The 25885-nt window shown below is 47.5% G+C and overlaps 1 protein-coding gene across 1 annotated transcript in view; it reads left to right on the top strand.

The window, feature by feature from the left end:
* RTKN2 (rhotekin 2) overlaps positions 1–25885 on the top strand; it is a 414584-nt gene that overhangs the window by 199902 nt on the left and 188797 nt on the right. Inside the window, exon 4 of the mRNA XM_063961816.1 lies at positions 2766–2819. Coding sequence (XP_063817886.1) covers positions 2766–2819 — 54 coding nt within the window. The remainder of the gene's footprint in view (positions 1–2765; positions 2820–25885) is intronic.

The raw sequence follows: 25885 nt of genomic DNA, 5'->3' as shown, positions 1-25885 counted from the left end.
GCTTTGAGATCATGTCTTTGTCTCTAAAACAATAATCTGTGAACAATCTAACCTTTGAGCTATCTGGGTTGGGTAAGTGGGCATTATATGTGGCCTTTTGTTTACCATCTGAGTTAAGTCCTGTAATTTTGGGAAACCAATCTTCTATAAAGCTGTGTGGGGATTTACTATTTTTTTTTTGTTTATTATTATTATTATTATTATTATTATTATTTTTCTTTCTGATCCCCTATAATCCTTACAGATGTATCTGTATATACCTAGCTTCAGATTGTGCCAAATAGCCCTGTTTGACGTGCCAAGCACTTTGAAACACTATGCAAATTCGCTCTTAGAGGGCAATTTAATTGTCTAACTGTTCTGCACACATTTCATCCACTCCTTCCCTATCAATCGCAGTTGTGTGCAGTCTGTCTGTAAAGGCCTGTAAAGAATCATATAGTTGCATGTTCTATTTTATTACTGTTCAGCTGTATGCTATACAATACTGTAAGTGCACTCTTCTATATTTTCACGCATTCAGTACTTCAGTGACACTCTGCATACACGGGTGTGGTATGACATGTCGACATTCATCATGTACACACTTATGAAATGCTGACATGTTAGAATGTTGAACTCATTCCTAATGGCTGCAGTGGATTTAGCGTGGCTTCAGAGTCCCATAGGTCATGTGACCACCCTCCCGCTAGTGTCATTGTCAGTGTTGGGGAGGTGTTATGATGCATTATAAGAGTATCAATGCTTTATCAATGTTGACCTCATTACTGTCACTATTGTGGTGTCAACTTAGACCGTCGACACTGTAAATGTTGATATTTTGACTACATCTCCTGGGACAAGGGAAATGCTGGCATCATGGTTTTGATATATACGTTACAATTAAACTTTTTGTGTAGCTGTAATTAGTGTTGTGTGCCAGCATTTTCGATGGCAAGATTAGGATGAGGTATGTTACAGTAGTGTTCTAGATGGCAACAATTGCAGTAACCTAATGCATTTCATCCTTCTGGGACTTCTTCCAGGGGATTTCCACCTGTTTGGGAGATAATGCCGCTCTACAGAGTACAAGAGCCAAAACTGAAAACACCTTGGGCGCTACAAGTTATAGACCACACTTCTTAAATATGGTTATCTTATTGATCCAAAATTTAAAAATACATTAATGATCAGAAACATAAAGAAATTTCAAATAACAGTAGTGTTCCTTCTAGGCTGTTTCAGCAGGGTGCTGCACCCTGCCCATTTCTGAAATGTGAAAAAGCACCCTGCCCTTTTTCAGTGCACCCTGCAGGATCATAAATCTCCCCCTTGTATACAGAATGTAACAGTCAGAGTGAATGTTACAATGTAGTTGTCTACTCCTTGCCTATCTCTGAAATTGGAAACAATTTCTATCCTTATTGAATTGGATGGCAGAGGAGGGACTGTAAATAGCACAGCACTCTGATATAGAGGGAAAGAACAGCGTAAGCAGTGAGCATGTACTGCTTACACTATTTCCTTATTAGAACAGACTTATTTTGTACCTATGCTGTATATTTTAACCCTCTGCTTAACTTTTCTATTTTATAACACATAAGGATTATAACTACTTCAGTAGTGGAGGAGACATTTATTATTATCTGCTTATTATGTATATGCTGTAGCCGTTCTTTCAAGAAGACTGGACAAATATAGTATTTTTTTCAGTACAGATGTTGGGTGTTACATGGGTGTCCTATATGTATGTTGGGGTAAATGATACATTAAGGGGAAAATATATGTATAAAAACTATAAACATATGCGCTATGCTTTGTGCGCAAAGCGTCACCTCATAAATGTGCCCTTCAAAATGAAAATGTGCCCTCCCCAGTGATCAGCACCATGCCCTAAAAAAATCCTAGAATGAGCACTATAACAGTCTCTGTTTCTATCATCGTCTTAATTCACAGTCTAATCAGATAAAGGAGAGTGGTCTATATTTTAGGAGACAGGATATCATTACGAATAAAATATGCTTCTTGCAGAACTTTGATTTCTTTAGCATCTGTATTTAAAAAAAATTCAGTACTGTCTTGATCCAATCTTTTAAATAGAAGTTGCTTGTAGTTGGTCGTATATGTGAAAACATAAAAGAATATAGTGTACTACTGCTTTATGTACAAAACGCACAATTTATTTTTAAAAGTTCAGAAGATAAGATTCCACATTATGCAATGGTACTATTAATATGGGATGCATGCATGTAGGAACAATATTACCTTGAGGAATAGTCTTTTGGACTTGAAACGCATTGGATGGAGAGGCGGTGTGCATTAGCGGAGCCAAGAGAACAGGCTGGAGTGTAAAGGGAGATATACAGCATTCATACTGCCATGCAGCTGGTACCATGTATGATATGGGTAAAACAGAGTGTGGACATATTTCTCTTTTGCCTAGTGCTGTTATGGCAGCTTTCAATTAAGGCTATAAAAGCCTAGTTGGGTGTAGATCACAAGCCGGCCCTGCATAGATGTTTTCTTCTGTATCTGGGAGGTGAGTACATTTAATTGCAATGTAATGGTGTGCTGAGCATACAGTATATGCTAGTGTAGGGACTTGCAGGGATTGGGGTGCCTTGACGATGTGTTGCAAGCTTAAATGTTTGATCAGAATACAGTAAAATGAAATTATCTGTTTTATTTGCTACATACACACAGATTTACAGTTTATTATTGTTAGATCCGATAGCAAAAGTCTATCTACAAAATAGCTATATATTTTTTCTCTCTCATTTTTACAGGTTTTCGGATTCCCTTGATGTGGAAGGACACTGATCATTTTGGCAACAAAGAAAGTATGTATAACCGATACATTGTTTACTTATCTCTCAGCAAGCAGTCCTTCACCTATTTTATATATGTATAGTAAAAAAAAAAAAAAAATTGAATGGAACTTTATTATGCAACTTTATGCAGCCTTTGGGGTATATGCAATTGCGGTCGAATTCCCGAAATTGTCGAAAAACTGGACTTTTTCGCCGGAAAAAAAAATCGACAATGCAATTCAGTACTTTCCGTCAAAAAAACGGACTTTCAAAATTCGACTTTTTGAAATTCGACATTTGTCAAATTCGACATTTCTGCAATGGTACAAATGCAGCAATTCGCCAAAAGTATATTCAATTGACGTTTGGAAATTCGACAACAGTGCTTTTAGACAGTAAATTCGTCATTTTCAATCCGCCACACTTTGGTGGGGGAATCTAATAAAAAAAATTTAAAACATGTTTTTTTGGTGTTTTTTTTATTGGTAATAGCATATCTATTTATATTAGAAGGGATTAGGTACTTGGTTTGTCGATTTTGGAGGCACAAGTATTATTTATATATTTTTTAAAATATTATTATTATTATTATTTTTAAAAAATGGAATGGTAAAATCCCGAAAAAAAATGGCGTGGGGTCCCCCCTCCAAAGCATAACCAGCCTCGGGCTCTTCGAGCCGGTCCTGGTTCTAAAAATCCGGGGGGAAAAATGACAGGGGATCCCCCGTATTTTTAAAACCAGCACCGGGCTCTGCGCCTGGTGCTGGTGCAAAAAATACGGGGGACAAAAAGAGTAGGGGTCCCCCGTATTTTTTACACCAGCATCGGGCTCCACTAGCTGGACAGATAATGCCACAGCCGGGGGGTCACTTTTATACAGCGCCCTGCGGCCGTGGCATTAAATATCCAACTAGTCACCCCTGGCCGGGGTACCCTGGGGGAGTGGGGACCCCTTCAATCAAGGGGTCCCCCCCCAGCCACCCAAGGGCCAGGGGTGAAGCCCGAGGCTGTCCCCCCCCCCCCCCCCCTCCCATCCAAGGGCTGCGGATGGGGGGCTGATAGCCTTGAGAAAAGTGTAAGAATATTGTTTTTTCCAGTAGTGCTAAAAGTCCCAGCAAGCCTCCCCCGCAAGCTGGTACTTGGAGAACCACAAGTACCAGCATGCGGGAGAAAAATGGGCCCGCTGGTACCTGTAGTTCTACTGGAAAAAAAATACCCAAATAAAAACAGGAGACACACACCTTGAAAGTACAACTTTATTTCACACCTGCCGACACACACATACCTATGTTGACACGACGTTCGGTCCACTTGTCCAAGTAGAATCCGGGGTACCTGTGAATAAAATTATACTCACCTGATCCAGTGTCCAGGTTATAATCCACGTACTTGGCAAAACAACAAAACGGCAACCCGGACCAAACGGACTGAAAGGGGTCCCATGTTTACACATGGGACCCCTTTCCACGAATGCAGAGACCCCCCCCCCCCCCGTGACTGCTGTCACAGAAAGGTCTCTTCAGCCAATCAGCGAGCGCAACGTCCTGGCACTCTGCTGATTGGCTGTATGCGCGTCTGCTGTCAGACAGCGCATCGCAAAGCCTTTCCATTATATTCAATGGTGGGACCTTTGCGTCAGCGGTGAGGTCACCCGCGGTCAGCGGCTGATCGCGGGTAACCCCACCGCTACCTGCAAAGTTCCCACCATTGAAACTAATGGAGGGAGCTGTGCGATGCGCTGTCTGACAGCAGACGCGCATACAGCCAATCAGGTGAGTGCCACGAAGTAGCGCTTACTGATTGGCTGAAGGGACCTTCTGTGACAGCAGTCATGTGGGGTCCCGGCATTCGTGGAAAGGGGTCCCATGTGTAAACATGCGACCCCTTTCAGTCCGTTTGGCCTGGGTGTTCGTTTTTTTTTTTTTTGCCAAGTACGTGGATTATAACCTGGACACTGGATTGAGGTGAGTATAATTTTTTTCACAGGTACCCCGGATTCTTCAGTGACGAGGGGGGCGTGGCAGTCGGCGGGTCAACATAGGTAAGTATGTATGTGTCGGCATGTATGAAATAAAGTTTTACTTTCACGGTGTGTGTCTCCTGTTTTTATTTGGGTATTTTTTTCCCAGTAGAACTACAGGTACCAGCGGGCCCGTTTTTCTCCCGCATGCTGGTACTTGTGGTTCTCCAAGTACCAGCTTGCGGGGGAGGCTTGCTGGGACTTGTAGTACTACTGGGAAAAACAATATTCTTTCATTTTTCCAAAGGCTATCAGCACCCCATCCGCAGCCCTTGGATGGGGGGGACAGCCTCGGGCTTCACCCCTGGCCCTTGGGTGGCTGGGGGGGGGACCCCTTGATTGAAGGGGTCCCCACTCCCCCAGAGTACCCCGGCCAGGGGTGACTAGTTGGATATTTAATGCCACGGCCACAGGGCGCTGTATAAAAGTGACCCCCGGCTGTGGCATTATCTGTCCAGCTAGTGGAGCCCGATGCTGGTGTAAAAAACACGGGGGACCCCTACTCTTTTTGTCCCCCGTATTTTTTGCACCAGCACCAGGCGCAGAGCCCGGTGCTGGTTTTAAAAATACGGGGGATCCCCTGTCATTCCCCCCCCCCCCCGGATTTTTAGAACCAGGACCGGCTCGAAGAGCCCGAGGCTGGTTATGCTTTGGAGGGGGGACCCCACGGCATTTTTTTTCGGGTTTTTTAAAAATCGGAACAAAATCCGTCAAATCGGCCGTTTTTCGTCAGCGGGACTGTCGAATCCGTTTTTTATTGAATATGGTCAATTTCGGCAGCCACTTGCCGAAATTAGATGGTCAAATTGTGTCGAATTAAAAAACGGCCGAAAAATTGCCGCTATTCGCCGCTAATTGCATATACCCCTTTGTCTTCCATACAATGTAATTGCTCTTGAAGTAGTGGTGGTGGTATTGTGATATTATTTCTACAATTGAAGCTTATTATCCTGTTTAATGGGTATCCGTCACTGGGTCCTATTATTTGTTGTTTTTCTACATAGTATTTTTTTTCACACAATATTCAGTCAGTGGAATGGGGCTCCTCTGTGAACTCTCTTCTCTTGGGAACAGAGTATTGAATCCAACATTTTCTTTTTTATTAAGTATGTCGGCTACTGACCCTATTGGGCTGAGAAGTGCACATAGAAGGAACAATGGTGCTACAAGCATAAAAAAAAAAGAATGAACGTACATATCAATATGTATATCACATGGTTATTTTTATAACCATATGTTGCATATGTTCTAAACTTGGATATAGGCAACTCCATTGAACCGGTTTGCCTATAGGGGTTAAAGGGGATGCTTTTTATGCTGCTTTGTTGTAAGGTGGGACCTCTGATTATGAGTGACTTAAGGATTCCTCGCTTTACAATACAGTATGGCAGAGTTTTTAATATAACATGTTATATATTCCATATGATAGGTATACTATAACTTGTCACAATGTCGACATTGTGAATATCTTAATTTTGAATACATGGGGATTGATACTGCGCTGTCTACTTGAAGGGAGGCACTCAATATACCCAGGCTGTCTGGATCCTGGCGCTCTGCATACTGGCGCCGGGATCGCGACCGCTGGGATACAGACCACTATTCTCCCTTTTGAGGTGTCCACGACACCCCTGGAGGGAGAATAAATAGCGTGGTGAGCGCAGCAAGGCCGCTAGGGGCTCGTTTGTGCTTGCCCTGCTGCTGGCATTCCAACGGTTGGGATGCCAGCACCGGTATATCGTAGTGCACCCCTCCTTAAATGCTCTTTTAATGAAGCATTGCTCCTTTCCAAAGATAGCGGCTGTTATGTCTCTGCACACGCGCTGTGCCATCTTTCCACTGTGTTTGAGCACCACAGTACTGCACGGACGTGTTGACTCTGCTCCAGGTTGACCAATATTCTGCATATTGCTGCTATTCATACATGACCGACTGGTATGTTGTATGCTCTGCTACCTCTACTCTGCAAACTGGTGTTACTGCGAGTATGGCTGTACAATCTGTTCACTGCAACAACCCAAGCTCCTATTTAAGTTGATCCGCCTGATGTGCCAGAGGCAAGGTAGGGTACAGCGGTTTGGGGAGGGCATCCCTGAGTGCATGCTCCTGATAAGTGGACATGGCTGAACAGGGAGGGGGCGTGGTTCCAAGACATGGCACCCGTGACCTGCCCCTGAGTCACCCAACCTCCCACTGTGAATAGATACTGTCTGCATGTGCACACCATCTATTCACCCAGCGGTGCCTGGTAACCACAACTTTTCCTACCTGCAGGATACTGCGGCCAGTGGGTGGGGACAGCACAGGGCAGGCTTCTTTAGCAAGGCACCATAATAAGGGCAGTGTGAAATCTGCCATTTTAAAACTGGCAGTGCGTGGCACCCCGATAAAACAGCCTAGCAGGAACACTACATCACAAAAAAAACACGCATATCAACAGGTTATGGGCCCTGGAACTCAGACACCCTATACACCATAGAATGCTTGACATGAGACCAGAGGCAAACCATGAGGTTATAGAGTGGCTGCATACAATCTGCACAAAGTAGCTGCATCCGCAATGAGCTTCTTTAAACAGAGAACTATGCCACATGAAATTTTGCGATGGAAATGCAACTTAAGCGTGAGAAGCTGTGGAAAATTACTAATAATTCAGGTGACCAAGCCCTGGTGTACATAAAGCCACAGGAACCATAGATTTAAGTGTTGAACAGCATGTTTATTCGATCATACCCTGGAAGATGTCAGCACATGACATGTGGACAGCTCTGCAGGCAGCATATGAGGATAAGGGTCTCATGAGAATAATTAATGTGAAGAATACTGTATAATACAAAGTTGAGTAAATGCATAAATATGAGTAGCTTTATCAATTAGACAATGTCTATATCTCTGCAATTAATGTCTGTCCAAATCGATGATTACTAGACCGCTATTGCGATGCTATGGAACTTAAAGTCTGAATTCCATTTCTCTTACGTCCTAGAGGATGCTGGGGACTCCGTTAGGACCATGGGGGGTATAGACGGGCTCCGCAGGAGATAGGGCACCTAAAAAGAACTTTGACTATGGGTGTGCACTGGCTCCTCCCTCTATGCCCCTCCTCCAGACCTCAGTTAGATTTTGTGCCCAGAGGAGAATGGGTGCACTGCAGAGAGCTCTCCAGAGTTTTCTGTGGAAAAAGAATTTTGTTAGGTTTTTTATTTTCAGGGAGTCCTGTTGGCAACAGGCTCCCTGCATCGTGGGACCGAGGAGAGAGAAGCAGAGCTGGCTTGTTAAGTTGGTCACTGCTTCTAAGGCTACTGGACACCATTAGCTCCAGATGGAGTCGGAACACTGGTTTCACCTGGGGTTCGTCCCGGAGCCGCGCCGCCGTCCTCACAGATGCCGAAGATAGAAGCCGGGTGAGTATGAGAAGGCAAAGAAGACTTCAGGCGGCAGAAGACATCAGATCTTCATGAGGCAAGCGCGCAGCGGTAAGCTGCGCGCCATTGCTCCCAGTCACACACACACAAGCAGGCACTGAAGGGTGCAGGGCGCAGGGGGGGGCGCCCTGGGCAGCAATATTCCTCATATTTGGCATGGATAAACATGGATTAGGCTGTGGCACAGTGAATCCGGTAACCCCCCCCATTTTTCTATACAAAGTTGATGGGACCGAAGCCCGCCGTCGGGTGGGCGGGGCTTGATCCTCAGCACTAACCAGCGCCATTTTCTTCACAGAGACTGCATGAGGAAACGCTGGCTCCCTGTTCTCTCCCCTGCTGAGCTTCACAGGCTGGGAAAAAAAGGAGGGGGGCACTTTGGCGACGCAGTGAGTGGAGATTACAATTATATACATATAACAGCGCTATCTGGTCATATATTCCAGTATTTTTAAGCGCTGGGTGTGTGCTGGCATACTCTATCTCTCTGTCTCTCCTAAGGGCCTGGTTGGGGTTTTGTCCCCTTATAGGTAACTCCCTGTGTGTGTGGGGTGTCGGTACGTGTGTGTCGACATGTCTGAGGCGGAAGGCTTCTCCAAGGAGGAGGTGGGGCAAATGAGTGGTGTGTCCCCGTCGGTTGTGCCGACTCCAGATTGGATGGATATGTGGCATACGTTGCATGCAAGTGTGACATCTTTACATAAAAGGCTTGATAAGGCTGGTTTAGGGGGGACATCAAGCGGTCAATCCTCAGATTGGACCGACTCACAGGGCCCGTCGGGGTCTCAAAAGCGTCCCTTGACACAAGACACTACTACAGACACAGATTCTGATTCCAGTGTCGACTATGATGAAGTAAAATTGCACCCTAGGGTGACTAAAACCATTCAGTGCATGATTGTGGCAATAAGGGATGTGTTGCATATTGTGGATGAACCCTCGGTCCCCGACACAAGGGTACACATGTTTAAGGAAAAGAAACAGATTATTAATTTCTCTGACGTCCTAGTGGATGCTGGGGACTCCGTCAGGACCATGGGGAATAGCGGCTCCGCAGGAGACGGGGCACAAAAGTAAAAGCTTTAGGATCAGGTGGTGTGCACTGGCTCCTCCCCCTATGACCCTCCTCCAAGCCTCAGTTAGATTTTTGTGCCCGGCCGAGAAGGGTGCAATCTAGGTGGCTCTCCTAAAGAGCTGCTTAGAGTAAAAGTTTTGTTAGGTTTTTTTATTTTCAGTGAGTCCTGCTGGCAACAGGCTCACTGCATCGAGGGACTTAGGGGAGAGAAGTGAACTCACCTGCGTGCAGGATGGATTGGCTTCTTTGGCTACTGGACACCATTAGCTCCAGAGGGAGTCGGAACACAGGTCTCACCCTGGGGTTCGTCCCGGAGCCGCGCCGCCGACCCCCTTGCAGATGCCGAAAAGTGAAGAGGTCCAGAAACCGGCGGCAGAAGACTTTTCAGTCTTCATAAGGTAGCGCACAGCACTGCAGCTGTGCGCCATTGTTGTCAGCACACTTCATAGCAGCGGTCACTGAGGGTGCAGGGCGCTGGGGGGGGCGCCCTGGGCAGCAATGATAGTACCTTATTCTGGCTAAAAATACATCACATATAGCCCCTGGGGGCTATATGGATGTATTTAACCCCTGCCAGGTCTCAGAAAAACGGGAGAAGAAGCCAGCCGAAAAGGGGGCGGGGCCTATTCTCCTCAGCACACAGCGCCATTTTCCCTCACAGAAATGCTGGTGGGAAGGCTCCCAGGCTCTCCCCTGCACTGCACTACAGAAACAGGGTTAAAACAGAGAGGGGGGGCACTTATTTGGCGATATGACTATATATATTAAAATGCTATAAGGGAAAAACACTTATATAAAGGTTGTCCCTGTATAATTATAGCGTTTTTGGTGTGTGCTGGCAAACTCTCCCTCTGTCTCCCCAAAGGGCTAGTGGGGTCCTGTCCTCTATCAGAGCATTCCCTGTGTGTGTGCTGTGTGTCGGTACGTGTGTGTCGACATGTATGAGGACGATGTTGGTGAGGAGGCGGAGCAATTGCCTGTAATGGTGATGTCACTCTCTAGGGAGTCGACACCGGAATGGATGGCTTATTTAAGGAATTACGTGATAATGTCAACACGCTGCAAGGTCGGTTGACGACATGAGACGGCCGGCAAACCAATTAGTACCTGTCCAGGCGTCTCAAACACCGTCAGGGGCGTTAAAACGTCCTTTTACCTCAGTCGGTCGACACAGACACGGACACTGACTCCAGTGTCGACGGTGAAGAAACAAACGTATTTTCCTTTAGGGCCACACGTTACTTGTTAAGGGCAATGAAGGAGGTGTTACATATTTCTGATACTACAAGTACCACAAAAAAGGGTATTATGTGGAGTGTGAAAAAACTACCTGTAGTTTTTCCTGAATCAGATAAATTAAATGAAGTGTGTGATGATGCGTGGGTTTCCCCCGATAGAAAATTATTGGCGGTATACCCTTTCCCGCCAGAAGTTAGGGCGCGTTGGGAAACGCCCCTTAGGGTGGATAAGGCGCTCACACGCTTATCAAAACAAGTGGCGGTACCGTCTCCAGATAGGGCCGCCCTCAAGGAGCCAGCTGATAGGAGGCTGGAAAATATCCTAAAAAGTATATACACACATACTGGTGTTATACTGCGACCAGCGATCGCCTCAGCCTGGATGTGCAGCGCTGGGGTGGCTTGGTCGGATTCCCTGACTGAAAATATTGATACCCTTGACAGGGACAGTATTTTATGGACTATAGAGCATTTAAAGGATGCATTTCTATATATGCGAGATGCACAGAGGGATATTTGCACTCTGGCATCAAGAGTAAGTGCGATGTCCATATCTGCCAGAAGTTGTTTATGGACACGACAGTGGTCAGGTGATGCAGATTCCAAACGGCACATGGAAGTATTGCCGTATAAAGGAGAAAAAGACAACGTCTTTTCAGCCTCAGTCCTTTCGTCCCCATAAGGGCAAGCGGGCAAAAGGCCAGTCATATCTGCCATGGGATAGAGGAAAGGGAAGAAGACTGCAGCAGGCAGCCCATTCCCAGAAACAGAAGCCCTCCACCGCTTCTGCCAAGTCCTCAGCATGACGCTGGGGCCGTACAAGCGGACTCAGGTGCGGTGGGGGGGGTCGTCTCAAGAGTTTCAGCACGCAGTGGGCTCACTCGCAAGTGGACCCCTGGATCCTACAAGTAGTATCCCAGGGGTACAGATTGGAAATTCGAGACGTCTCCCCCTCGCAGGTTCCTGAAGTCTGCTTTACCAACGTCTCCCTCCGACAGGGAGGCAGTAGTGGAAACAATTCACAAGCTGTATTCCCAGCAGGTGATAATCAAAGTACCCCTCCTACAACAAGGAAAGGGGTATTATTCCACACTATATTGTGGTACTGAAGCCAGACGGCTCGGTGAGACCTATTCTAAATCTGAAATAGTTGAACACTTACATACAAAGGTTCAAATCAAGATGGAGTCACTCAGAGCAGTGATAGCGAACCAGGAAGAAGGGGACTATATGGTGTCCCGGGACATCAGGGATGCTTACCTCCATGTCCCAATTTGCCCTTCTCACCAAGGGTACCTCAGGTTCGTGGTACAGAACTGTCACTATCAGTTTCAGACGCTGCCGGTTGGATTGTCCACGGCACCCCGGGTCCTTACCAAGGTAATGGCCGAAATGATGATTCTTCTTCAAAGAAAATGGACGATCTCCTGATAGGGGCAAGGTCCAGAGAGCAGTTGGAGGTCGGAGTAGCACTATCTCAAGTAGTTCTACGACAGCACGGGTGGATTCTAAATATTCCAAAACCGCAGCTGTTTCCGACGACACGTCTGCTGTTCCTTGGGATGATTCTGGACACAGTCCAGAAAAAGGTGTTTCTCCCGGAGAAGAAAGCCAGGGAGTTATCCGAGCTAGTCAGGAACCTCCTAAAACCAGGAAAAGTGTCAGTGCATCATTGCACAAGGGTCCTGGGAAAAATGGTGGCTTCTTACGAAGCGATTCCATTCGGTAGATTTCACGCAAGAACTTTTCAGTGGGATCTGCTGGAAAAATGGTCCGGATCGCATCTTCAGATGCATCAGCGGATAACCCTGTCTCCAAGGACAAGGGTGTTTCTTCTGCGGTGGCTGCAGAGTGCTCATCTACTAAAGGGCCGCAGATTCGGCATTCAGGACTGGGTCCTGGTGACCACGGATGCCAGCCTGAGAGGCTGGGGAGCAGTCACACAGGGAAAAAATTTCCAGGGAGTGTGATCAAGTCTGGAGACTTCTCTCCACATAAATATACTGGAGCTAAGGGCAATTTACAATGTTCTAAGCTTAGCAAGACCTCTGCTTCAAGGTCAGCCGGTATTGATCCAGTGGGACAACATCACGGCAGTCGCCCACGTAAACAGACAGGGCGGCACAAGAAGCAGGAGGGCAATGGCAGAAACTGCAAGGATTCTTCGCTGGGCGAAAAATCATGTGATAGCACTGTCAGCAGTGTTCATTCCGGGAGTGGACAACTGGGAAGCAGACTTCCTCAGCAGGCACGACCTCCACCCGGGAGAGTGGGGACTTCATCGGGAAGTATTCCACATGATTGTGAACCGTTGGGAAAGACCAAAGGTGGACATGATGGCGTCCCGCCTGAACAAAAAACTGGACAGGTATTGCGCCAGGTCAAGAGACCCTCAAGCAATATCTGTGGACGTTCTGGTAACACCGTGGGTGTACCAGTCGGTGTATGTGTTCCCTCCTCTGCTTCTCATAACCAAGGTACTGAGAATTATAAGACGTAGAGGAGTAAGAACTTTCTCTATCGTCCTAGTGGATGCTGGGGTTCCTGAAAGGACCATGGGGAATAGCGGCTCCGCAGGAGACAGGACACAAAAGTAAAGCTTTCCGATCAGGTGGTGTGCACTGGCTCCTCCCCCTATGACCCTCCTCCAAGCCAGTTAGATTTTTGTGCCCGGCCGAGAAGGGTGCAATCTAGGTGGCTCTCCTAAAGAGCTGCTTAGAGAAAGTTTAGCTTAGGTTTTTTATTTTACAGTGAGTCCTGCTGGCAACAGGATCACTGCAACGAGGGACTTAGGGGAGAAGAAGTGAACTCACCTGCGTGCAGGATGGATTGGCTTCTTGGCTACTGGACATCAGCTCCAGAGGGACGATCACAGGTTCAGCCTGGATGGTCACCGGAGCCTCGCCGCCGGCCCCCTTGCAGATGCTGAAACATGAAGAGGTCCAGAATCGGCGGCAGAAGACTCCTCAGTCTTCTAAAGGTAGCGCACAGCACTGCAGCTGTGCGCCATTTTCCTCTCAGCACACTTCACACGGCAGTCACTGAGGGTGCAGGGCGCTGGGAGGGGAGCGCCCTGGGAGGCAAATGAAAACCTATTTGGCTAAAAAATACCTCACATATAGCCTCCGGGGCTATATGGAGATATTTAACCCCTGCCAGAATACACTAAAGAGCGGGAGACGAGCCCGCCGGAAAAGGGGCGGGGCCTATCTCCTCAGCACACAGCGCCATTTTCCTTACACAGCTCCGCTGGTCAGGACGGCTCCCAGGTCTCTCCCCTGCACTGCACTACAGAAACAGGGTAAAACAAGAGAGGGGGGGCAAAATAGTGGCAAAAATTATATTATAAAAGCAGCTATACAGGGAGCACTTATTATAAGGCTATCCCTGTCATATATAGCGCTTTTGGTGTGTGCTGGCAAACTCTCCCTCTGTCTCCCCAAAGGGCTAGTGGGGTCCTGTCTTCGTTAAGAGCATTCCCTGTGTGTCTGCTGTGTGTCGGTACGTGTGTGTCGACATGTATGAGGACGATATTGGTGTGGAGGCGGAGCAATTGCCAAATATGGGGATGTCACCTCCTAGGGGGTCGACACCAGAATGGATGCCTTTATTTATGGAATTACGGGATAGTGTCAACACGCTAAAGCAGTCGTTTGTCGACATGAGACGGCCGGACAATCAGTTAGTGCCTGTCCAGGCGCCTCAAACACCGTCAGGGGCTGTAAAACGCCCTTTGCCTCAGTCGGTCGACACAGACCCAGACACAGGCACTGATTCCAGTGGCGACGGTGACGAATCAACCGTATTTTCCAGTAGGGCCACACGTTATATGATTTTGGCAATGAAGGAGGCGTTACATTTAGCTGATACTACTGGTACCACTAAACAGGGTATTATGTGGGGTGTGAAAAAACTACCTATAGTTTTTCCTGAATCAGAAGAACTAAATGATGTATGTGATGAAGCGTGGGTTGCCCCCGATAAAAAGATGCTAATTTCAAAGAAGTTATTAGCTTTATACCCTTTCCCGTCAGAGGTTAGGGCGCGCTGGGAAACACCTCCTAGGGTGGATAAGGCGCTCACACGCTTATCTAAACAAGTGGCGTTACCCTCTCCTGAGACGGCCGCACTTAAAGATCCAACAGATAGGAGGATGGAAAATATCCAAAAAAGTATATACACACATACAGGTGTTATACTACGACCAGCTATAGCGTCAGCCTGGATGTGCAGTGCTGGAGTAGTTTGGTCAGAGTCCCTGATTGAAAATATTGATACCCTGGATAGGGACAATGTTTTACTGTCTTTAGAGCAAATAAAGGATGCATTTCTTTATATGCGTGATGCACAGAGGGATATCTGCACACTGGCATCACGGGTAAGTGCTATGTCCATTTCGGCCAGAAGAAGTTTATGGACGCGACAGTGGTCAGGCGATGCGGACTCAAAACGGCATATGGAAGTTTTGCCGTATAAAGGGGAGGAGTTATTTGGAGTCGGTCTATCAGATTTGGTGGCCACGGCTACAGCCGGGAAATCCACCTTTTTACCTCAAGCTACTCCCCAACAGAAAAAGACACCGACTTTTCAACCGCAGTCCTTTCGTTCCTTTAAAAACAAGAGAGCAAAGGGATATTCATATCTGCCACGAGGCAGAGGAAGGGGGAAGAGACACCAACAGGCAGCTCCTTCCCAGGAACAGAAGCCCTCCCCCGCTTCTACAAAAGCCTCAGCATGACGCTGGGGCTTCTCAAGCGGACTCGGGGGCGGTGGGCGGTCGTCTCAAGCATTTCAGCGCGCAGTGGGCTCACTCGCAGGTAGATCCCTGGATCCTGCAGATAATATCTCAGGGGTACAGGTTGGAACTAGAGACAGATCCGCCTCGCCGTTTCCTGAAGTCTGCTTTACCAACGTCCCCCTCCGAAAGGGAGACGGTTTTGGAAGCCATTCACAAGCTGTACTCTCAGCAGGTGATAGTCAAGGTACCTCTTCTACAACAGGGAAAGGGGTATTATTCCACTCTATTTGTGGTACCGAAGCCGGACGGCTCGGTAAGACCTATTCTAAATCTGAAGTCCTTGAACCTGTACATAAAGAAGTTCAAGTTCAAAATGGAGTCACTCAGAGCAGTGATAGCGAACCTGGAAGAAGGGGACTTTATGGTGTCCTTGGACATCAAGGATGCGTACCTCCACGTTCCAATTTACCCCTCACACCAGGGGTACCTCAGGTTCGTTGTACAAAACTGTCACTATCAGTTTCAGACGCTGCCGTTCGGATTGTCCACGGCACCTCGGGTCTTTACAAAGGTAATGGCCGAGATGATGATTCTTCTTCGAAGAAAAGGCGTATTAATTATCCCATACTTGGACGATCTCCTAATAAGGGCAAGGTCCAGAGAACAGCTAGAGAGGGGATTAGCACTGTCTCAAGAAGTGCTAAAACAACACGGCTGGATTCTGAATATTCCAAAATCCCAGTTAATGCCGACAACTCGTCTGCTGTTCCTAGGGATGATTCTGGACACGGTTCAGAAAAAGGTTTTTCTCCCGGAGGAAAAAGCCAAGGAGTTGTCCGAGCTTGTCAGGAACCTCCTAAAACCAGGAAAGGTGTCTGTACATCAATGCACAAGAGTCCTGGGAAAAATGGTGGCTTCTTACGAAGCAATTCCATTCGGCAGATTCCATGCACGAATTTTCCAGAGGGATCTGTTAGACAAATGGTCAGGGTTGCATCTTCAGATGCACCAGCGGATAACCCTGTCTCCAAGGACAAGGGTATCTCTTCTGTGGTGGTTGCAGAGTGCTCATCTATTGGAGGGCCGCAGATTCGGCATACAGGATTGGATCCTGGTGACCACGGACGCCAGCCTGAGAGGCTGGGGAGCAGTCACACAAGGAAGAAACTTCCAGGGAGTGTGGACGAGCCTGGAAACGTCTCTTCACATAAACATTCTGGAACTAAGAGCAATCTACAATGCTCTAAGCCAGGCAGAACCTCTGCTTCAAGGAAAACCGGTGTTGATCCAGTCGGACAACATCACGGCAGTCGCCCATGTGAACAGACAGGGCGGCACAAGAAGCAGGAGTGCAATGGCAGAAGCTGCAAGGATTCTTCGCTGGGCAGAGAATCATGTGATAGCACTGTCAGCAGTGTTCATCCCGGGAGTGGACAACTGGGAAGCAGACTTCCTCAGCAGACACGACCTTCACCCGGGAGAGTGGGGACTTCATCCGGAAGTCTTCCACATGCTGGTAACCCGTTGGGAAAGACCAATGGTGGACATGATGGCGTCTCGCCTCAACAAAAAACTGGACAGGTATTGCGCCAGGTCAAGAGATCCGCAGGCAATAGCTGTGGACGCGCTGGTAACGCCTTGGGTGTACCAGTCGGTGTATGTGTTTCCTCCTCTGCCTCTCATACCAAAAGTATTGAGAATTATACGGCAAAGAGGCGTAAGAACGATACTAGTGGTTCCGGATTGGCCAAGAAGGACTTGGTACCCGGAACTTCAAGAGATGATCACGGCAGATCCGTGGCCTCTACCTCTAAGGAGGGACTTGCTTCAGCAGGGTCCCTGTCTGTTTCAAGACTTACCGCGGCTGCGTTTGACGGCATGGCGGTTGAACGCCGGATCCTAAAGGAAAAAGGCATGCCGGAAGAAGTCATTCCTACTTTGATTAAAGCAAGGAAGGAAGTAACCGTGCAACACTATCACCGCATTTGGCGAAGATATGTTGCGTGGTGCGAGGATCGGAGTGCTCCGACGGAGGAATTTCAACTGGGTCGATTCCTACATTTCCTGCAATCAGGATTGTCTATGGGTCTCAAATTGGGATCTATTAAGGTTCAAATTTCGGCCCTGTCGATTTTCTTTCAAAAAGAATTGGCTTCAGTTCCTGAAGTCCAGACTTTTGTTAAGGGAGTGCTGCATATACAGCCTCCTGTGGTGCCTCCAGTGGCACCGTGGGATCTCAATGTGGTTTTGGAATTTCTAAAATCTCATTGGTTTGAACCACTAAAAAAGGTGGATTTAAAATATCTCACATGGAAAGTGACCATGTTACTAGCCCTGGCTTCGGCCAGGAGAGTGTCAGAACTGGCAGCTTTATCTTACAAAAGCCCATATCTGATTTTCCATTCGGACAGGGCAGAACTGCGGACTCGTCCGCATTTTCTCCCTAAGGTGGTGTCAGCATTTCATCTGAACCAGCCTATTGTAGTGCCTGCGGCTACAAGTGACTTGGAGGACTCCAAGTTACTGGACGTTGTCAGAGCATTAAAAATATATATTGCAAGGACAGCTGGAGTCAGAAAATCTGACTCGTTGTTTATATTGTATGCACCCAACAAGATGGGTGCTCCTGCGTCTAAGCAGACGATTGCTCGTTGGATCTGTAGCACAATCCAACTTGCACATTCTGTGGCAGGCCTGCCACAGCCTAAATCTGTAAAGGCCCACTCCACAAGGAAGGTGGGCTCATCTTGGGCGGCTGCCCGAGGGGTCTCGGCATTACAACTTTGCCGAGCAGCTACGTGGTCAGGGGAGAACACGTTTGTAAAATTTTACAAATTTGATACTCTGGCTAAGGAGGACCTGGAGTTCTCTCATTCGGTGCTGCAGAGTCATCCGCACTCTCCCGCCCGTTTGGGAGCTTTGGTATAATCCCCATGGTCCTTTCAGGAACCCCAGCATCCACTAGGACGATAGAGAAAATAAGAATTTACTTACCGATAATTCTATTTCTCGGAGTCCGTAGTGGATGCTGGGCGCCCATCCCAAGTGCGGATTATCTGCAATAATTGTACATAGTTATTGTTAACTAATTCGGGTTATTGTTAAGAAGCCATCTTTCAGAGGCTCCTCTGTTATCATACTGTTAACTGGTTTTGATCACAAGTTGTACGGTGTGATTGGTGTGGCTGGTATGAGTCTTACCCGGGATTCAAAATTCCTCCCTTATTGTGTACGCTCGTCCGGGCACAGTACCTAACTGGCTTGGAGGAGGGTCATAGGGGGAGGAGCCAGTGCACACCACCTGATCGGAAAGCTTTACTTTTGTGCCCTGTCTCCTGCGGAGCCGCTATTCCCCATGGTCCTTTCAGGAACCCCAGCATCCACTACGGACTCCGAGAAATAGAATTATCGGTAAGTAAATTCTTATTATACTCGTGGCTCCGGATTGGCCAAGAAGGACGTGGCACCCGGAACTTCAAGAAATGCTCACAGAGGACTCATGGCCTCTGCCGCTAAGAAGGGACTTGCTTCAGCAAGTACCAGGTCTGTTCCAAGACTTACCGCGGCTGCGTTTGACGGCATGGCGGTGGAACGCCAGATCCTAAGGGAAAAAGGCATTCCGGAAGAGGTCATTCCTACCCTGGTCAAAGCCAGGAAGGAGGTGACCGCAAAACATTATCACCACATGTGGCGAAAATATGTTGCGTGGTGTGAGGCCAGGAAGGCCCCACGAAGAAATTTCAACTCGGTCGATTCCTGCATTTCCTGCAAACAGGAGTGTCTATGGGCCTCAAATTGGAGTCAATTAAGGTTCAAATTTCGGCCCTGTCAATTTTCTTCCAGAAAGAATTGGCTTCAGTTCCTGAAGTCCAGAAGTTTGTCAAGGGAGTATTGCATATACAACCCCCTTTTTGTGCCTCCAGTGGCACTGTGGGATCTCAACGTAGTTCTGGGATTCCTCAAATCACATTTTAAACCGCTCAAATCTGTGGATTTGAAATATCTCACATGAAAAGTGACCATGCTGTTGGCCCTGGCCTCGGCCAGGCGAGTGTCAGAATTGGCGGCTTTGTCTCACAAAAGCCATATCTGATTGTCCATTCGGACAGGGCAGAGCTGCGGACTCGTCCCCAGTTTCTTCCTAAGGTGGTGTCAGCGTTTCACCTGAACCAGCTTATTGTGGTACCTGCGGCTACTAGGGACTTGGAGGACTCCAAGTTGCTAGATGTTGTCAGGGCCCTGAAAATATAGGTTTCCAGGACGGCTGGAGTCAGGAAAACTGACTCGCTGTTATCCTGTATGCACCCAACAAACTGGGTGCTCTTGCTTCTAAGCAGACGATTGCTCGTTGGATTTGTAGCACATTTTAACTTGCACATTCTGTGGCAGGCCTGCCACAGCCTAAATCTGTCAAGGCCCATTCCACAAGGAAGGTGGGCTCATCCTGGGCGGCTGCCCGAGGGGTCTCGGCATTACAACTCTGCCGAGTAGCTACGTGGTCGGGGGAGAACACGTTTGTAAAATTCTACAAATTTGATACCCTGGCTAAAGAGGACCTGGAGTTCTCTCATTCGGTGCTGCAGAGTCATCCGCACTCTCCCGCCCGTTTGGGAGCTTTGGTATAATCCCCATGGTCCTGACGGAGTCCCCAGCATCCACTAGGACGTCAGAGAAAATAAGATTTTACTTACCGATAAATCTATTTCTCATAGTCCGTAGTGGATGCTGGGCGCCCATCCCAAGTGCGGATTGTCTGCAATACTTGTACATAGTTATTGTTACAAAAATCGGGTTATTATTGTTGTGAGCCATCTTTTCAGAGGCTCCGCTGTTATCATGCTGTTAACTGGGTTCAGATCACAGGTTGTACAGTGTGATTGGTGTGGCTGGTATGAGTCTTACCCGGGATTCAAAATCCTTCCTTATTGTGTACGCTCGTCCGGGCACAGTATCCTAACTGAGGCTTGGAGGAGGGTCATAGGGGGAGGAGCCAGTGCACACCACCTGATCCTAAAGCTTTTACTTTTGTGCCCTGTCTCCTGCGGAGCCGCTATTCCCCATGGTCCTGACGGAGTCCCCAGCATCCACTACGGACTACGAGAAATAGATTTATCGGTAAGTAAAATCTTATTTTTCCCACATCTCATGAATTAAATGAGTTCTTTGGAAAAGCTTGGGAGACTCCGGATAAGAGACCGCAGATCCCCAAAAGAATTTTTATGGCATACCCTTTCCCTAAGCAGGACAGGGAGATTTGGGAATCACCCCCCACTGTGGACAAGGCCCTGACACGCTTGTCCAAGAAAGTGGCGCTACCGTCTCCTGACACAGCGGCCCTTAAGGACCCTGCAGATCGCAGGCAAGAAACTACATTAAAGGGTATTTATTCTCATACGGGTGCTGTGTTAAGACCGACGATTGCGTTTTCATGGGTGTGTAGCGCAATTGCAGCTTGGACAGATGAGCTGACAGATCAATTTGATACTATGGATAAGGATACTATATTCCTAACTCTAGCCCATATAAAAGACGCAGTCTTACTTATGAGGGATGCTCAAAGGGACATTGGATTGCTAGCTTCCAGGGCCAATGCCATGTCTATCTCAGCGAGAAGATCCTTATGGACTCTCCAATGGACGGGTGATGCGGATTCCAAAAAACATATGGAAGTACTACCCTATAAGGGTGATGTATTGTTTGGGGATGGGCTGACGGACCTGGTTTCCACAGCTACAGCAGGTAAATCTAATTTTTTACCATATATTCCCCAACAGCAAAAGAAAGCAACACCCTATCAGATGCAGTCCTTTCGGTCGCACAAGTCCAAAAGAGGTCGGGGATCCTCTTTCCTCGCCAGAGGTAAGGGCAGAGGCAAGAGAGCACCTGTTTCGGCAGGTGCCCAGGAACAAAAGTCCTCCCCGGCTGCTCCAAAACCCACAGCATGACGCTGGGACTCCCCTGAGGGAGTCCGCACCGGTGGGGGCACGTCTTCGACTTTTCAGTCAGGCCTGGGTCAGTTCGGACCTGAATCCCTGGGTGTTGGAAATAGTTTCCCAGGGTTACAAATTGGAATTCGAGGATGTGCCCCCGCACCGATTTTTCAAATCGGCCCTACCAGCTTCCACATCGGAAAGGGATGTAGTGTTAGCTGCAATTCAAACGCTGTGTATACAGCAAGTGATAATCAAGGTTACTATTCAACCCTATTTGTGGTCCCGAAACCGGACGGTACAGTCAGACCGATTTTAAATCTGAAATCCCTAAACCTGTACATAAAAAGATTCAAATTCAAAATGGAATCTCTCCGAGCGATAATAGCCAACATGGAGGAGGGGGAGTTTATGGTGTCTCTGGACATAAAGGATGCGTACCTTCATGTCCCCATATATGCCCCCCATCAGGAATACCTGAGATTCGCTGTACTGGATTGTCATTACCAATTTCAGACGCTACCGTTTGGACTTTCCACGGCCTTGAGGAGTTTCACCAAAATAATGGCGGAAATGATGGTGGTCCTGCGCAAGCATGGAGTCACAATTATCCCATACTTGGACGATCTCCTGATAAAAGCGAGATAAAGGGAGAAATTGCTGAGCAGTGTGGCGCTCTCTCTGAGAGTGCTCCAGCAACACGGTTGGATTCTAAATCTACCAAAGTCACAGTTGATTCCGACAACTCGACTACTGTTCCTAGGTATGATTCTGGATACGGAACAAATTAAGGTCTTTCTCCCAATAGAGAAGGCTTAAGACATCCAGAACATGGTCAGATACCTGCTAAAACCGAAAAGGGTGTCAGTTCACCAATGCACTCGAGTTCTGGGGAAAATGGTGGTGGCCTACGAGGCCATTCCCTTCGGAAGGTTCCATGCAAGGACTTTTCAATGGGACCTTCTGGACAAGGGGTCAGGGTCCCATCTGCACTTACATCAGAAAATAACTCTGTCCCCAGGAACCAGAGTGTCCCTCCTGTGGTGGTTGCAAAGTGCTCACCTGCTGGAGGGTCGCCGGTTTGGGATTCAGGACTGGATCCTGGTTACCACGGATGCGAGCCTCCGAGGATGGGGAGCGGTCACACAGGGAAAGACTTTTCAGGGTCTTTGGTCAGACCAGGAGTCCTGTCTACACATCAATGTGTTGGAACTCAGGGCCATTTACAACGGCCTTCGACAAGCGGAGAGTTTTCTTCGAAACCTACCGGTTGTGATTCAATCAGACAAGGTCACAGCAGTGACTCATGTGAACCGCCAAGGCGGGACAAGAAGCAGAGTCGCGATGGCGGAAGCCACAAGGATTCTTCGCTGGGCGGAAAATCATGTAAGCGCTCCGTCGGCTGTCTTCATTCCGGGAGTGGACAACTGGGAAGCAGACTTCCTCAGCAGACACGATCTCCATCCAGGAGAGTGGGGACTTCATCAAGAAGTCTTTGCAGACATAACACGTCTTTGGGGAACCCCTCAAATAGATATGATGGCGTCACGCCTCAACAAAAAACTTCGGAAGTATTGCGCAAGGTCTCGGGACCCTCAGGCAGTAGCAGTAGACGCACTGGTAACACCGTGGGTGTTCGAAACGGTCTACGTGTTTCCTCCTCTTCCTCTCATCACGAAAGTGTTGAGGATCATAAGACGGAGAAGAGTACAGATGATACTCGTTGTCCCAGACTGGCCTCGAAGGGCCTGGTACTCTGATCTACAAGAGATGCTCACAGAAGACCCCTGGCCTCTTCCTCTGAGGGAAGACCTGTTGCAGCAGGGGCCCTGTGTATTTCAAGACTTACCGCGGTTACGTTTGACGGCATGGCGGTTGAACGCCGAATCCTAGCAAAAAAGGGGATTCCGGAAGAGGTCATCCCTACTTTAATAAAGGCTAGGAAGGAGGTGACAATAAAACATTATCACCGTATCTGGCGAAAGTATGTGTCTTGGTGTGAGACCAAGAATGCACCTACGGAAGATTTTCATCTGGGTCGTTTTCTCCACTTCCTACAGACAGGAGTGGATATGGGCCTGAAATTAGGCTCTGTTAAGGTACAGATTTCGGCCCTCTCGATTTTTTTTCAGAAGGAATTGGCTTCTCTTCCAGAAGTCCAGACGTTTGTAAAGGGAGTGCGGCACATCCAGCCCCCTTTTGTGCCTCCAGTGGCACCATGGGACCTGAACGTGGTGTTGCAGTTCCTAAAATCACACTGGTTTGAACCGCTTAACAAGGTTGAGTTGAAATTTCTTACTTGGAAGGTGGTCATGTTGTTGGCCTTAGCATCAGCAAGGCGAGTGTCAGAATTGGCTGCTCTCTCACACAAGAGCCCCTACTTTATTTTTCATGTGGATCGAGCTGAATTTAGGACACGTCCGCAATTTTTGCCTAAAGTGGTTTCTTCGTTCCATATGAATCAACCTATTGTGGTGCCTGGGGCTACAAGTGACCTGGAGGATTCCAGATCCCTGGACGTAGTCAGGGCCTTAAAAATTTATGTAGCCAGGACGGCTAGAATTAGGAAAACAGAGGCTCTGTTTATCCTGTATGCGGCTAATAAGATTGGCTCTCCTGTTTCGAAGCAGACTATTGCTCGCTGGATCTGTAATACGATTCAGCAGGCTCACTCTACGGCTGGATTGCCGGTACCAAATTCGGTTAAGGCCCATTCCACTAGGAAGGTGGGCTCTTCTTGGGCGGCTGCCCGAGGCGTCTCGGCTTTACAACTTTGCCGAGCGCCGACTTGGTCGGGGTCAAACACTTTTGCTAAATTCTGCAAGTTTGATACCCTGGCTGATGAGGACCTAGCGTTTGCTCAGTTGGTGCTGCAGAGTCATACGCACTCTCCCGCCCGATTGGATGCTTTGGTATAAACCCCATGGTCCTTACGGAGTCCCCAGCATCCTCTAGGACGTAAGCGAAAAAAAGATTTTAAACCTATCGGTAAATCTATTTCTCCTAGTCCGTAGAGGATGCTGGGCGCCCGTCCCAGTGCGGAAACTCTGCAAGACTTGTATATAATTGTTGCTTACATAAGTGTTATGTTACAGTTGACATCGGTCTTGGACCGTTACTGTAGTTTGTTCATACTGTTAACTGGTTATGTATGTTCCAGGTTACATGGTATGATTGGTGTGGGCTAGTATGAATCTTGCCCTTGGATTGCTAAATCCTGCCTTGTATTGTCCATCTCCTCTGGGCACAGTTCTCTAACTGAGGTTTGGAGGAGGGGCATAGATGGAGGAGCCAGTGCACACCCATAGTCAAAGTTCTTTTTAGGTGCCCTATCTCCTGCGGAGCCCGTCTATACCCCCTATGGTCCTTACGGAGTCCCCAGCATCCTCTACGGACTAGGAGAAATAGATTTACCGGTAGGTTTAAAATCTTATTTTCCTAGTAGTAGCTTTAGAAGCTAATACAGCCAAGCTATCAACAGAGATCGTTATAGCAAAACTGCTACAGTTCCAAGAACGTGTGCCAGTTCAATTAAATGCTGTGAATACTGCATTACACACTAAAGTTGTCCTGTCATAAGACGGGACACAAAGCCTGTGATTGCAAACTGAAAAATATGAATGCTACACAGAAAAAGTAGTGTAACCGTAAAGATGAGTAAGCTTTAAATGTTTCAAAGACAGTCGCAGAAGATAATGCTGGTATAGTAACTTAAGACATTTCAGTTGCATTTAAGATTGGTTCACTACACTACATGAGTGATTCTATAACATGAATCTGAAGTAAAGTACTTACAGACACAAAAGTTGGAACAATCACAGCTCGCCTGAAAATAGTGCGTAAAACTAAAGTCACAGAAATCTAAGATGTGTTGTACAGTATGTACCAGATATGGAGGAAAATCCTCATTGTCATAAGTATCCTACTGTACATTTAAAAAGGGCAGAGTTCAGTATGCAGAAGAAAAGTGCATTGTGCGGAACAAAAGAGGGATGGTGATAGCAACAGGTACACAATGCCAACAACTATATTCCCTAGACACCGAGGAGTGTTTTGCCATTGTGACTTCTGACTCGCAATCTATGGAACTCTGGCACAAACAGATAAGACACCTTGGATATGACAGCATCCAGACATTCAGACATTTCTTGATGGGATAGTGACAGAGATATCCTTGAGTAACATAGAAAGACAAATGTGTGAGGACTGTATGGTAGGCAAGCAAAGCCATTGACCCTTCCCAAAATTGGCAAGCAGAGCTCAGGTATTCCTGGAAATGGTGCATACAGATGGGTGTGGTCCAATGGAAGTGAAATTGATAAGTGGATGCAGATACTTCATTATTCATTGATTTACTTCAGATCACATGTTTATTTTAAAAGAACAAAGAATGAAGTAATGAGCAAAATGGTAGACTACAAGAGATCAGTGGCAACTCGAATTGGTTGCAAATTAAGGGTCACAAATGCGTTCCGCACTCGCCAGCCATGCTCTCTTACCAGCGCAGCACTCTGAGGCACTGTCTGTCATCCGCTGGTTTATCTGATGTCCTGCGCTGTGTCTCCATTACCAGTACTCCAAGGCCTGGCGGCCATTGTCGGTCTCCACTGCCCACTCCATGCTGGCAGTTTCCTACAAAACCAGCCATGGACGCCGCCATGACTGTTCTG

Source organism: Pseudophryne corroboree, chromosome 3 (genome assembly GCF_028390025.1).
Source record: "Pseudophryne corroboree isolate aPseCor3 chromosome 3, aPseCor3.hap2, whole genome shotgun sequence".
Taxonomy (NCBI): Eukaryota; Metazoa; Chordata; class Amphibia; order Anura; family Myobatrachidae; genus Pseudophryne; species Pseudophryne corroboree.
This window is presented reverse-complemented; position numbering and strand designations above follow the sequence as displayed.